We start from the raw sequence: 14,827 nt of genomic DNA, 5'->3' as shown, positions 1-14,827 counted from the left end.
TATCTTCTGCACCTCCAATCCTAGAGGGCATACGACCTTCTTTGCTGCGTATGTACTGTCGGGCAATTCGTTATCCTTTGGAAGCTTCTTCTTCAATATTTTCAATAGCTTCTCAAATCCTTTGTCAGGCACAACATTCTCTGCCTTCCACTGCAGCAATTCCAGTACGGTACCGAGCTTTGTGTTGCCATCTTCGCAATTGGGGTACAACCCTTTTTTGTGATCCTCTAACATGCGATCGAACTTCAGCTTCTCCTTTTGACTTTCGCATTGCGTCCTTGCATCGACTATGACCCGGCGGAGATCATCATCATCGGGCACTGGTTCCTCTTGATCTTCAGCAGCTTCCCCCCTTGCAGCATCATTGGGCACATCGTCTGGTTCCTCTTGATCTTCAGCAGCTTCCCCCGTTGCAGCATCACCGTATTCAGGGGGCACATAGTTGTCATCGTCCTCTTCTTCTTCGCCGTCTTCCATCATAACCCCTATTTCTCCGTGCCTCGTCCAAACATTATAGTGTGGCATGAAACCCTTCTAAAGCAGGTGGGTGTGAAGGATTTTCCGGTCAGAGTAAGACTTCGTATTCCCACATATAGGGCATGGACAACACATAAAACCATTCTGCTTGTTTGCCTCAGCCACTTCGAGAAAATCATGCACGCCCTTAATGTACTCGGAGGTGTGTCTGTCACCGTACATCCATTGCCGGTTCATCTGCGTGCATTATATATAATTAAGTGTGTCAAAAATCATTACAGAACATCATGAATAGATAATTAAGTGACCAAATTAATAGAAGTTCATCATCACATTAAAACCAAAGTACATACATAGTTCTCATCTAACAACATATATATAGCTCTCCAGAGCATCTAATTAATTAAACCATACATTGAAACTATGTAAAACATTTCAATGCGAAAACAAATGCGATCATAATCGCAACCAAGGTAACAATTGATCCAACGGCATAATGATACCAAGCCTCGGTATGAATGGCATATTTTCTAATCTTTCTAATCTTCAAGCGCATTGCATCCATCTTGATCTTGTGATCATCGACGACATCCGCAACATGAAACTCCAATATCATCTTCTCCTCCTCAATTTTTTTATTTTTTCCTTCAAATAATTGTTTTCTTCTTCAACTAAATTTAACCTCTCGACAATAGGGTCGGTTAGAATTTCCGGTTCAACCACCTCCTAGATAAATAAAATCTATGTCACGTTGGTCGGTATATTTGTCATAAACAATGAATGAACCAAATAGTTATAAAAAGATAATATATATACCACATCCGAATCATAGACAGGACGAGGGCCGACGGGGGCGGATACCAAAACCATCGCACTATGTAATAAGAAGGAATAATAAAAGTAACAAAATTAGACAAGTAACTATCTAAAGTAAGAATTTTTTCCTTTCAGAAAGAAGATAAGAACAAGAGGCTCACCACGGTGGTGCTGGCGACGAGATCGGCGCGGGCGATCGACGGCGGTGAAGACGGGGACGGGACGTGACGGACCGCTAAACCTAGACAAATCTCGGGGAAAATCGAGCTCGGAGGTCGAGTTTTGAGAGGACAAAGATTAACTAGTGTGGCTCAGACATTTCATCGAACACCTCATGTGCATAGGAGGTGAGCTAGAGCACCCAAATGCCCTCCCCTCGCCGGCCAGAAAAAACAGAGCACTCTGGAGTGCTCTGCTATGGCGATGGGGTATATATAGGGAACTCATTGGTCCCGGTTCGTGGCACCAACCGGGACTAAAGGCTTTTGGTCCCGGTTGGTGTCACGAACCGGGACCAATGCCCCCTTTAGTCCCGGTTGGTGGCACCAACCGGGACCAAAGGCCTTGTGCTGGAACTGGCGCGGTGCGGTGGGATGTTTAGTCCCACCTCGCTAGCCGAGAGGCTTCGACAGTGGTTTATAAGCGCAGCTGCGCTGACCACTTCGAGCTCCTCTCAAATGCAGGCTTATGGGCCTATTCTGTCATTATTTGCCTGTGGGCCTACTGGGCCTTCTGCGGGCCTGAATCCTGGCCCATGGATGGGTTTCTAGTCGTATTCAGGCCGTGGTGGCCCAATAGGTGGCATAATTTTTTCCTCTGTTTTTTTTCTCTTTTGCTTTATTTGTTTTGTTTTGTTTCTACTTACAACAAAAAACTTATTTATTTTATTTCTAATTACTTATGTATTTTATTTTAATTATTTTATTTTTATTTATTTTACTGCTGCTATTTTTATTTATTTTACTGCTGCTATTTTTACTTAATTTATTAAGGTTTATTTATTGTAGTTACTATAGTTTATTTTATTTTAATTTATTAAGGTTTATTTAGTTTTATTTGTTTTATTAAGGTTTATTTATTTTATAAATATAAAAAAATAAAAATAGATGCGCTTATAGAGAAAATTCAACCTAAATTCATAATAAATTTCTATGAAATTTACTGTGAATTTAGGTCAAATTCCCTGTATAAGGGCATCTATTTTCAATTTAAAAGGCAGAGAGGGACGGGCTTATAAACTGGTGTGAGCGTCCTTCGTTTGGCGAGGTGGGACTAAACACTGGCCGCAACTAGGACCAGCCCTTTAGTCCCGGTTTGTGGTATGAACCGGGACTAAAGGGTGGTGGGCCAGGAGCGTGGCCCATTGGTCCCGGTTTGTCCCACCAACCGGGACCAAAGGGGCCGGACGAACCGGGACCAATGCCCCCACGAGGCCCGGCAGGCCCCTGGCCTTATGAACCGGGACCAATGCTCATATTAGTCCCGGTTCGTGACTGAATCGGGACTAATATGAATATTGCCCTGTGACCAAAGCTCAGTTTTCTATTAGTGAATCAATGGCGCCCTCCATTGATATGACAAAGAAGCAAGAATTTAGCTGTCATGTATCGCATCCAGAATCCAGATAAAGAAGCTCCCTGAAGCCTTATAAATAGACGAGACCATGCAGGGAGCAGACATCAAACATAAGTGCAAGCAAGCAACCAAGGAAGTTCAGTCACAGACACCTCCTTCACCACCATGGGCGATCTCGTCCGAGTCTACAAGGGCGAAAGGCGGAGCGGGGTTCAGCCGTTACCGCGTCACGGGCAGATAAAGCTGAGGATTGCGCACATCGTCGCTTCGACGCTCCTCACGACCAGTTTGAGAAAGTTGCTCCTCTTTTCATGGTTTGGGCTTCATAGATGATGATATGGTGTGGTTCCTTCTCGCCTTTCGTGCTTTGATCTTCTTGTCTTGCATCCTTTGGTCCTCATTTTGATCACTACCATACCAGGTTGTTTATCACCCGATTCGCTCTCGTCGTCAGATGTTTCATTGTCTGAACTCGACGATGCATCGTTCATGAGACTCCTGGATGGCTTCCTGCTGATGCCAAAAATTGGTTATGATAAACGTCCCCTCGAAAAGAGATCTGCTTGTTGAGCCACCTGCATCCGATGGTGTACTTGACGATGCATCAGTCAAAGGCTTATATCATCAACAAGATACATAACTAGTCTCTCTCTTCGCTAATTAACCTTCCACGTCGGATTTTTTATTAGCTAATTACGCTTTTAGATACAGTACACGTCGTCGCATTGGGAATGCCCTTAATAATCTTATAACTCGAGCATGCATGATATAGAGACTGTATACTGTTTTTCCAACTGATATGGTTTGGGATTCTTATAAAAGTAAAATATTTCTTAGTCCCAGCTTTAATCATGCAGCAATTTATAGTTGTTTCCATTTCTGCTAAGCAGGTTCAGTATGCTAATTAGCACTAAAATCCACGAATGGCTGCCAAAGCCTGCCCACAAGGCCACGTCCATGAGCCCAAAACGACAAATGCTAAAGCTGCCAAAGCCCACGCTGAAAACATCTCCCACCCCCAGCAGGAAGCACAACACTCCTCTTTCTTTAGTCCCACCTCGCTAACCGAGGAGACGTTCCACCGACTTAAATACCCGGCTCCACTCTCTTCACTCGCCGAGCTCAGTTACGAGAGCTTGTAACCTGAGTGGGGGCATTAAAGTGATGTGGACGCTGTTGTAGCGCTGCGGGCCTGGTCTGGGTGTGCTACTGCTGGCCCGCCCGTTCCAAGTTGCGTAGTGGACCGCCTGGGGCCTATGCGAAAGCTGGGCCTCACGACCCATAATGTGGCAGGCACAGCGTGAGGCTGGCTTCACAGAGCAGCGACAACTGCCCGCTTCCAACGGTGGAAGGATAACGGGCCGCTGCACTCCTTGGCTGCTTGGGCCTCGCAGCCTACTCCAACGAACCATCACTTTTTTCTTTATACTCTTTTATCTCTTGAATATAAGTTGAGAGTATTTTCATTTTTTGTGATGCACGTAAGAGGTTATTTCCTTACTCTTTTGACATTTCAGTAAAAAAAATTGTGAGTTGTGCTTCATATAAATAGTTTATATGCAATTTTGACTCTTCGGTATAAGTTTTTACTCTTGAATATAGATTGTGAGTATTCCTTTTTTTTTTTGCTGAACATAGGAGGTTTATTTGTTTACACTTTTAAGTCTTGAGTACAAACCGTGACTCTTGTTAATTTGTGAATATATTTTTTTGCTGCACATAAGAGGCCCATTTACTTACTCTTTTGACTATTGATTATAAATTGTGAGTATTATTCTTTTTGTGATGCACATAAGAAGTCCATTTGCTTACTCTGTTGCCTCCGGAATATAAATTGTGCTTTAGATATTATTTTTATTCGATAATACGGCAAGAAAGCAGCTGTTTGACGGTCTGCCTTGCAATGCCTACATAAACACTAATAATTGCAACAAAGTGACAATTCTAAATCTTAACTCTATATGCATTTAAACAGTAAGTAAGTTACCCACAACAACCTTTTTTACTTCTATAAAGTTACCAAGGCAGCCACTCGACAACACGCTCCTTATTGTTACTGTTCTCACTTAGAGATCCAACAACCTCATCACTTGGTGCAGCAAGAAGCTGGATACTACTGTATGATTGAGCTACTCTGTCCCGGCCACTGAAGTAGTAGCAGGGATAGTGATGGAGTATGAGCACTGCTGCACGGCGATCTGGTCGACGGCGAGCGTGTCGGTGGGGAACGGGCAGGAGCCGGCGTGGGTGCCCTGCAGCGGCGCGCATGGCGCCGGGGTGACGCCGGCCGAGACGCCCTCGACGTCGGCACAGTTCCACGACACCTTCCTCTCCTTGGTCATCTCGGCGGTGACGTTGGCCATGCAGATGCCCTTGAAGGGCGCGCCCTGGATGCCTTGCATCCTCGCCGCCTCCTTCCACACGCCGGTGGCCACCACGTCCTGGTAACTGATGTTCTCCACGACGGGCACGGCGGTCTTGTCGTAGCCGTCGTCGGGGTGAGACTTGTAGTCGCCGGTCATCCAGAAGACGCGCTTCATGCCGTCGAGCCGCATCCGGCGCGCGTACACGTCGCGCACGTAGGCGCCGCGGCCCACGGCCGTCTTGATCCGCACCGCCGACTCGGTCCCGATCGCCGTGATGTCCTCGGCGCGCACGTCCCGGATGCCGCCCGACATCTCGCTGCCGAGCGCGATCACCGCGCTCGTCGGCGACACGCAGGTGAGGCGGCGCACCACGATGTGCTCGCTGGGCATGCCGACGGCGATGCCGTACTCGTCCCACCCGCTCTTGATGGCCACGCAGTCGTCGCCGGAGACGACGTAGCAGTCCTCGATGCGCACCTGGGAGCACGAGTCCGGGTTGATGCCGTCCGTGTTGGGCGACTTGGTGGGCGCGAGGATGGTGACGCCGGACACGACGATGTTGCGGCTGTAGACCGGATGGATGTTCCACGCCGGCGAGTTCACAAGGGTCACGTTGGAGATGAAGACGCCGTCGGTGTGCATCAGCTCGATGAGGTAGCCGCGCGTGTACTTGAGCTTGCCGGACTTGTACTTGGACCACCACGTGGCGCCCTGGCCGTCGATGGTGCCGTTGTTGCCGGTGATCACCACGTCGGTGAGGTTGCTCCCGGACACGAGGCTCGCGTACCGGCCGCCGGCGTGGTCCCGGCCGCGGCCGTAGGAGGGCAGCGGGTCGATGACCGGCCACTGGGTCACGTCCTGCGTGCCGAGGATGACGGCGTCGGCGTGGAGGAAGAGCGTGAAGTGGCTGGTGAGGTTGAATGGCGCGGTGAGCCACCGGCCGGCGGGCACGTAGAGCATGCCGCCGCCGCCGCCCTCGCCAGAGTACTGCGACAGGTGCTCCACCGCCTTGCGGAACGCCGCCGTGTTGGAGGTGTTGCCGTCGCCCACGCCCCCGAAGTCCAGCAGCGACGCCGTGTGCTCCCGGCAGCTGGGCGCCGTGTACGTGCTCTGCCCCGCCGCGCCCGCCTGCGGCGGCGCGTGCCGGCGCGCGGCTGCGGTCCCCGCGAGGAGGAGGACGGCGCAGAGGAAGGGGAGGACCTGCGGCAATAAATCAGAGATGATCCATGGTGAGTGATGCGAGTAATTTCACAAGAGGGATGCTCGCGCTCGCTTAGAAATCTGCGAATAGCGCTGAATTTAAACAGGAACAAAATGCAGAAACACACTTGGGGAACAGTCAATCAGCTACTGTATAATTTTGCTGCTGATCCGGTCGAGATATGAAAAAAAAGGAGGATAAATACAATCAATCAAGCTTCAAGCGGCCGAGGTGAGGTGACATTGGTACTAGTGTATCGTATCGTATCTGTTGGGCAGAAAGAAAGATTAATTCTGTACTAGTGTATCTCGGTTGAGCAGAAAAGGTGTCATTTTCTCCTTGTATTTTTCGGGGCGGCATTAGAGCACATCACATCAGGATGCACAAGTGCGCATCCTAACCAAGCCATGGATGGAGAGAAAGAGGAAGAGGCGAAAGCATACATGAAGCAGAGAGAAAAATCAAACAGAAATCAACGGCGAAACGCACTGCACTGATAACTGCTGGTACTGAAGCAACGTGAAGCTTTTAATTGCGGGACCGGACAGGCATAAAGAAAGGAACAAGAGTCCATGAATGGGCGGAAGGCCATGAATGAATAGCAGAGGCGAGGTTGGTGGTGGCGTTAGAGGAGCACATACATGGAGGAGGAGGGGTGGTACCTGCGGCGACGCCATTGCTGCTCCTCCTCTCTCGAGATCGAGAGTCGAGACAGAGATCTCTGCCCCTGTCTCTGTTGTTAATTTGGAGGAGGGAGCGGAAGGGATTGGCCGGTTGGGTTGTGAGACTAGGATCCACCCCCTCTCGCTCTATTTATAGCAGGAAGGAGGAAGAAGACCGGTTGTGCCTTGGGGTGGCGCTGGGTTCGGAGGCACGATCTAAATGCACTAATTGCACTTTACAAAATGTTTCTAGTAATATTTTATCCTCATTATGGTGCTCTTATTTTATGTATTTATATTTGTATAAATTGAATTGCCGGCATTAACTAGTTTCCTGCTGCGTTATCGCTCCCCTCTCTGAGTCTGCGAGTCGTCGGGCTTCCTTCTTGACAGTGTCACTTTAGTACTGCCTTTTCGACGCCTACAATCTTAATCTTGAGGCATGCGCATGGAGCCAAGGAAGGCAGTGCTGCACTGCTGCTGTCTTTTGTTCACTCATGCATGTCGTCGTCACGGTCTCACGGACGCATGCACTTCGATTTGGCTTCAACTTCACGGGCGGCTAGTAGTGCCCATCAGTGCGCGCGTACTTTGTGGGCCCGCCCCCGCCCCCGCCCCCGCCGGTGGTCACGTTTTACAAGCGAGGAGGGTCACGAGGAGCACAGACAGCGGTGCTCAAAACTGCGTAGTACTTTCCACACGCTCCCCCCACAGGATGGATATGGAGGGAAGGGATCAGCACTGCTTCCACGTCCAAATTATCTAGGAAAAAGTCTATTTTAAACCCTGAATGGGTAAAGATCCGGCAAAATGAACCCCAATGTCCAAATCCCTGACGATTGCGCCCCTAATCTATTCGATCCCGGACCAAATCAAACCTTGGGGGCGGTTTCATGCTAACAGGCGCTGACGTGGCAGTGGTCAGCCAGGATTCCAACTGGTGGGGCCGCTATCGTCGACGAAGACCAAGTCTTAATGGCACCGCCCAGCACGTATCGAGCGAGTGGGGAACGAAACTAGGGTTCGTCCGCGTGGTGTGAAATCAGAGCAGAGTGGAGCGGAGGAGGAATCCGAGCGTGGCGGCGGAGAGGGGGATGTCCTGGTCGTCGAGTGCTGCGTCCACTCCCGGATTTCATCGAGCTGCGGGAAGGAGCGGGGATGAGTCGCGCTCGCAGGTGCGCTGCCGCGAGAACCCAATGTGCCACTGCAACCCTCCGAGGGAGGCGCCAAGATGGATCTCCTGGAGCCGGCAGAACCCTGGCAGGAGGTACTATTGCTGCGTGGATGCTATGGTGAGAATCAATTTTGCCCTGTTTTTCTTCTGTGTAATTGAACTCTTCTCGTATTTCTTCTCCTCTGTGAAATGATTTCTTTTTTTGGAAATGTTTTTGTGCATCTTAACAGCATGGTGGTTGTGGATTTGTGGAGTGGCATGATGATCCTTTGCCAAAATTTTGGAGTGAGCTGATTGGGGATCTGCGTGATGAAGTCTGGAGGCTTAAAGGCGCTGCAACTGTTGCTCGATCTGAAGATCAATTTGCAATGGTAGCTCCCAGTGAAGATCAAGCCACAAGGGAGGCCATGGTTATGTCTCTGCAAAATCAACTGAGAGAGAAGAATGAAGAGATAGATGAGATTAGGGCCAAATATCATAATGTGGTGTTTCTTTTTACTATATTTGTGCTTGGTTTAGTTACAGGCAAGATGTTAAGTTAGTTCTTGGTTTAGTTGCAGCCAAATCTAATTGCAATGGAGTGTCTGGTTTAGTTGAATGTGTACTGGACAAGTTAAGTTAGTTCTTGCTTAAGTTAAGTTAGTTCTTGCTTAATAAATGCTTGCTCATTTTCTTTCCCTTAGGAGTGTCTGGTTTAGTTGCACCCAAATCCATGCTTGCTCATTTTCTTTCCCTTAGGAGCTTTTTTTTTCTTCTCTTTTCCTGTCATTTTTCTTAGGCCTTCATGGCATTCTCACATATTCAGGAGCTACATGCCTAGGATTTGCAGACACAGGCCACATTTCTTCACCTTCTACATGCTGCAAGCAATGCTCATATAATTTTTGAACACCTCAACAGAGTAGCAAGGATAAATGAAATCTTCAATATTCTTCTTACACTTGTAGATAGCACTAATGGCATGGTGACAAGGCAAACCAGCCAACTGGAAATAGCCACAGGAGCATGTCCTTTTTTCAAGATCAATAGTGTATTGCCTTCCCCTACCATTGATATGCTTCACTTCAAACCCATTTTCTCCATTCCAAAGCACCTCAAGATATTGTGTCCAAGAAATATATTTCTTGATCTTTTTAAATATACCAGGGCATATTTTCCCTGTCATTTTCTCATCCTTCTCTTTCTGTTCTTGAATTCTCACCAATATTTTCTTCCTAATATTATCTAGCATAGAAATAATTGGATAGAACCTAGCATAAAAAATGGCATGGTTGAATGAATCACAGAGATTATTGTCAACTGACTCACAATTTTCTCCCACTGGAATGAAAGCCCTTGCCCAATGCACAGGCTCTGTCCTCATCATGTCCTTAGCCCCTTCGGGTGTCTCTTGGCACTACAAAAAAATACACTTCCGTGATGATACGTGTTTGTCACAGTAGGTCACGTTTTCTGTCATGCATGTACATCCATGACAATTTTATGACAGAATCAAGATAGTCATACCTGTGCTGTCGTAGAAGTGTTCCATGACATTACCAAAATTATCATCACGGAAGTGTCCACTTCCATGACGATAAATCGCGCGTCACATAAGTGCTTTCGTCAAGGGTGACCGACACGTGGCATCCACCGTAACGGAACGTCGTTAAGCTATCGGGTTCGGTTTTGGATCCGATAACCCGTTAACAGCCCGGACCAATGGGGATTTTCCACATGTAAAATTTTGATTGGCTGACGGAAACACGTGTCAGCTCCGCGTTGGCACATGTGTCACTCATCCAATGGGCGAGATGCGCCTATGATATGTTGACACGTGGACCGGCCCAAAAGTGGCCCATAAAGTTTAAATGGGCTGGCCCAACTAAAGGCCCGCAAGATTTTGCGGACCATAATGGGCCGGCCCAGCTAAAGGCCCACGAGATTTTGCGGACCATAATGGGCTGGCCCAGCTAAAGGCCCACAAGATTTTTGCGGGCCATAATGGGCCGGCCCAGGTGAAGGCCCACAAGATTTTTGTGGACCATAATGGGCCGGCCCAGCTAAAGGCCCATGAGATTTTGCCGACATTAATGGGCCGGACCAGCTGTAAGCCCACAAGATTTTGAGGACCCTAGTAGGCCGGCCCATTAACTGGCTGCCATGTTTTGGGCCAAATGCCGGCCCATATTTGATCCGGTCCATTAATGGCCTGCCACGTTCCGGGCCTAACAATGGCCCATATGAGATCCGGCCCGTTAAAAGCCTACCACGTTTTGGGCCAAATTACGGCCCAGATCAAGTCCGGCCCTTTAAGGGGCTTTGGGCTAAATTATGGCCCATATCAGATTCGGCCCGTCAACTGGACGCTATGCTTTTGGGCCCACTTGCTAAAGGCCCATTTAGTAATTCGGCCTGATATTAGTTTTGGCCTGTTAAGGGCCCGTTTAACATTTCAGCCCTATATTAATTTCGGCCTGTTAAAAGCACGTCATATAGTTGGGCCTAACTACGGCCCGATTTGCATCCGACCTGCTCGCAGTCGATAATCTGGTTGGGCCAAACAAGGACCGAGACAATTTTGGCATGTTAAAAGCCCGTGATTTGATTGGCACAATCATGGGCCAGGGTCCATTTCGGGCTTCTGCCAGCCCGTGAGCTGTTCGGCACGTTTCAGGCCCAACCTACTTCTCAGCCTCCTAAAAGCCCATTGAGTTTTCTTGCGAAAAGAGGGCCGGCGGTTCACTCGGGTTTACTCGGCCTATTAAAGGCCCGAATCTACTAGTGGGCCAGTTTACATTTAGGCCTTCTAACAGACCAAGATGACGGGGCCCATGATGCGGATCAAACATCGTGATTGCATGACGGCTCGATTATATACCGTAATTTTACGGTTTGGCCGGTTTACTGCGAAGACATGATATATGTACAGTAAAATAACTGCAGCATCGTGAATAAGAAAAACCTAGACTATACAATAAAGAAATTACGACATATTACATCCACCGGGCATCAAAGTTCGTCACTATGATAATAAAGCACAAGCAGATTACATACACGGGGCATCAAAGATCGCCACCGGTGCAACTAAACACGCTGACAAAATAATATACAAAACCGACAGCACTTCAATAGAGTTCAAGAAAGGTTGGCCCTGCTGGGGAGCTGCAGCGCAAGCAGCTGAGCAAGCTGATGAGACTGCGCTTGTTTAACACTTATATCCTCCTCACTCTGAAAGATAAACAAGCAGACAGATGACAGGTTTTGCACATAAAAGTATCAGTGCTGACAAATCATCACATTTCTTACTGACGAATAAAGTGACACAGTTTAAAATTGCATTAACACAATATGGTATTGTTCAGGTCAAGACATGGTAGGAAATGACATTGTGAAGGAGTTGGCAGCTTCACGACACCACTCGATTATAGATCAAGAACTCATAAGTATCAATGGTTAGTGTGCTGTCAATTTATCCCATTTCAGATTGGCAAATAAAGAGACAGTTTAAATAATAGTAGAATGATATGACATTGTTCATAGTTAAGACATTGCAGAATATGACATTGTGCTGTAGTGGGTAGGTTCACCACACCACTGGATTACGGATCAAGAACAGAAGCATACATGCAGTGCAAAAGAAGATCACTTGCTCTGTATAGTTTAACTTACATGGTATGAAGAAGGAACTTGGTTGTACAACTGAAAACTTAAATTGAGAAGGACAAACTTTTGTTTATGAACTACATAATAAACTTTAAACATGCAATTTAATGCAAATACCAAAAATAAATAGCTATTGCAGTCATGCCTAACCAAATATACACAACAAAGTTTGAAGGCTTGAGAAGGACAAACTTACATTATTGGTGAAGGCAGGCTCTATAAAGCCCTTGTCCATGCTGATGGGGGGGGGGCAATTCAAGAAGTTTACCACAGAATCTTCTTCATAAGCATTGCCTTTATTCTACATTTTGTTAAGAGTAAATATAGATGTGACAATATAAGAAAAAACGGAGAATATTTAAGATAAGATGAAGAGTGATGCTACATAACCAAGTAGCTATAAATGTAAGTACAACGATACAGGAAAAAGGTACAGCCAAGAGCAATGCAGAGCTAAACTTCTTCAGTACCATCGGTGTTATCCAACCTTATGGTAAGAGTAAATATAGATCTTATGTGTAGAAAATGGAGGGCAAAGGAAAATAAGGTGCAGAGTGATGGTAGATGAACAACTACCTATCAATATAAGTACACTGATAAAGGACAGCAGGTACTTACAAGAACAATGCATAGCTAAAAAATTTCATTGGCATTGGATATATTCTACACTAATGTAACCATTCATACAGATCAGATAATTTGGAGTGAACAATTGATAAGCAAGCTATCATGCATACTGCTGTCACATAATGAACCAGGTATGTATGCAAGTATAGTGATACAGGACAACATGTACTAACAAGAGCAAAGCAGCGGGCAGCATATATGCGATATCCTGTCGTTCTTTTCAAACCGGAATTCTTTTTCGAGCAGATTTCCTACAAAAAAGATCTGTAAGGCACATGCGGAAAAGTAGAAGTTCAAATTGTCATGCGATATCATAGACAATACCGGAACGAGACCAGTGCATAACAAGGTTTTTCCATTCAATGTCTTCTAAATTTAGCACAGGAGACTTCACCAGAAATTCGTTTATAGACTTGCCATCAAAGTGTGATTTCCTCAGGTAACACCAATACTGCTGCAATGCTTCCTTGAAAAGCGCAAGCAAGCTTTGCTTGTCATGACTATCCAGATTGACCCTCGCCTACTTACAACAATGTAATGTAAATCATTGATGTGTTCAATCAGCAGAAAACAGGAAAATAATCACCATGAATAATAGCACTTACACGTAAGTGGGACCGGAAGATGTGAAAATGGTGTTTGTCTTCACTATAATCTTGCCATGATGGGAATATATGCACATAGTCCCTAACAACATTAAAAGCATTGTCTTTTAAACTGGGAATAACTGGAATGGGGTTCCAATCTGCAGTTGGGATAGGTCTTCGGCCGGTGGACTTGCTGTACTTTTTGCTGGAGTGGGATTTTTCTGTGGTACGCCTGGTGCTATGGCAACTGAAATCGGCATACCTTTTGCTGGAGTGCAGGTCCTGTGTGGTGCGGCTAGTGGTGTGGCCAGTGAAGTATGGGTACAGTCTGCTGGAGTCGGTCCTACGTTTTGTGTCACTGGTTGTATAGCCAATATAAGTGGGGTGCTGTCTGATTTCTCTGACACAACCATATTTTTCAAGGACTTTGCTGGTTCTCCTTCAGGTTCAGCAATCACCCTCTTCCTTTTTGATGTCTTATACACAAGAACAGCATTTGAGTGGAAAAACATGGTATGATGACAGATGGAATATGTATTGATAATGGGTGGGCATGGCATATCGACATATATGATGAGTAAACTAAGAAGATGGCGGTGCAATAAAGTAGAAGAAATGCAAGACAACATATGCAAGATACGCGCAATCAATAAAACCTTGCCAAATTAGAACATGCACCTTGATGGGTGAACAGGACAGGCCATCTGCCTTTGACTCCTCGAGGTTAGAATAGTCATTAGGATCATATTCTGAACAAGAATCAACAGGTGGGGAGCGTATGAGTTTCATTGCATCCAGAATGGCACTCAATGCCTTGGTGTCAATTTTGTAAGTCATTGCGGTGTTTAGCTTCAAGAGTGGACTGCTGCTAGTGTGACACAAAGCAGCTACAAAGATCATAGTGTAGATATAACGGGAAACCGTAAGCATCAGAGTGAAATCAGCAAAGTGGAACTTGCTGGAATATATGTGCTAGTATTGTCGGTATGGCTAGAAAGGCTTCGGATACCAGCTCTCTTCAACTGAAGGTGCGGTACTGTTAATATCAGTGTAACTCTCAAAGGCGACACAGCTCCCCGCATTTCCTTGCTATTCTTATAGGATTCAAGTGGGCAGGCCACTACAAATCCTATTCCCATGTTTACAAAATCCTATGAATCAAAGAGGCCCGAAGACTTCAAAGTGTCCATACCAACCGACCGTATAGACCTCTACACTGCAAATGTCCCTGCTCATCTTCACTACAAGGAACATACTGTACTACTATCATACTCCCTCCGTTCCAAAATATAAGTCTTGGTAGAGATTTCCACTGTGAATCACATACAGATGTATCCAGATACATTTTAGAGTGTAGATTCACTCATTTTGCTCCATATGTAGTCCATGGTGGAATCTATACAAAGACTTGTATTTAGGAACGAAGAGAGTACTTATTAAAGAAGAACGGAAGAGGAACATGCTAAAGAAGAGCAAGCAGATTCTGGATAATAAAATGTTCGTTGCGCAGTGCTCACATATGATGAACCAGAGCGCATTAAGAAAGCAACTCCCTGCTGTCTCTCTATATGTGGTACACGTGCTTTTTCGAAAGTAAAGTAGGAACATAGCTGACCAATTAAATGTTATCTGTTTTAGTAATATCAACATCATATCAGATTCGTACTTGAGCAACAAGTTTGGAATTATGAGTGGCA

The 14,827-nt window shown here is 46.3% G+C and overlaps 1 protein-coding gene and 1 long non-coding RNA gene across 3 annotated transcripts; one reads left to right on the top strand and one right to left on the bottom strand.

The window, feature by feature from the left end:
* Nucleotides 1–4,851: 4,851 nt before the first annotated feature.
* LOC109740156 (probable polygalacturonase) lies at nt 4,852–7,248 on the bottom strand. 2 transcript variants are annotated; one of them, XM_020299194.3, is made up of 2 exons: nt 7,098–7,248; nt 4,852–6,434 (listed from the first exon to the last, which is right to left on the bottom strand). In XM_020299194.3, the coding sequence occupies exons 1-2, from the start codon at nt 7,110–7,112 to the stop codon at nt 4,998–5,000; spliced, it is 1,452 nt and encodes a 483-aa protein (XP_020154783.1). In that variant the 5' UTR covers nt 7,113–7,248; the 3' UTR covers nt 4,852–4,997. The 2 variants fall into 2 exon arrangements, with proteins under 2 accessions (XP_020154783.1, XP_020154782.1); XM_020299193.4 differs by having other exon boundaries at nt 7,077–7,229.
* Nucleotides 7,249–7,827: 579 nt separating this feature from the next.
* On the top strand, nt 7,828–8,909 carry LOC120969884 (uncharacterized). Its single transcript, XR_012188533.1, has 2 exons — nt 7,828–8,389; nt 8,502–8,909. It is a non-coding gene; the product is annotated as an uncharacterized lncRNA (long non-coding RNA).
* The last annotated feature ends 5,918 nt before the right edge of the window (nt 8,910–14,827 follow it).

This window comes from Aegilops tauschii, chromosome 7 (assembly GCF_002575655.3).
Source record: "Aegilops tauschii subsp. strangulata cultivar AL8/78 chromosome 7, Aet v6.0, whole genome shotgun sequence".
Lineage (NCBI taxonomy): Eukaryota > Viridiplantae > Streptophyta > Magnoliopsida > Poales > Poaceae > Aegilops > Aegilops tauschii.
This window is presented reverse-complemented; position numbering and strand designations above follow the sequence as displayed.

Coding starts and splice junctions, on each gene's coding strand:
- LOC109740156 (XM_020299193.4), bottom strand. CDS start 7,112: ATGGCGTCGCCGCAGGTACCACCCCTCCTCCTCCAT. Junction 6,435..7,076: donor TACCACCCCTCCTCCTCCAT/GTATGTGCTCCT, acceptor TTATTGCCGCAG/GTCCTCCCCTTCCTCTGCGC.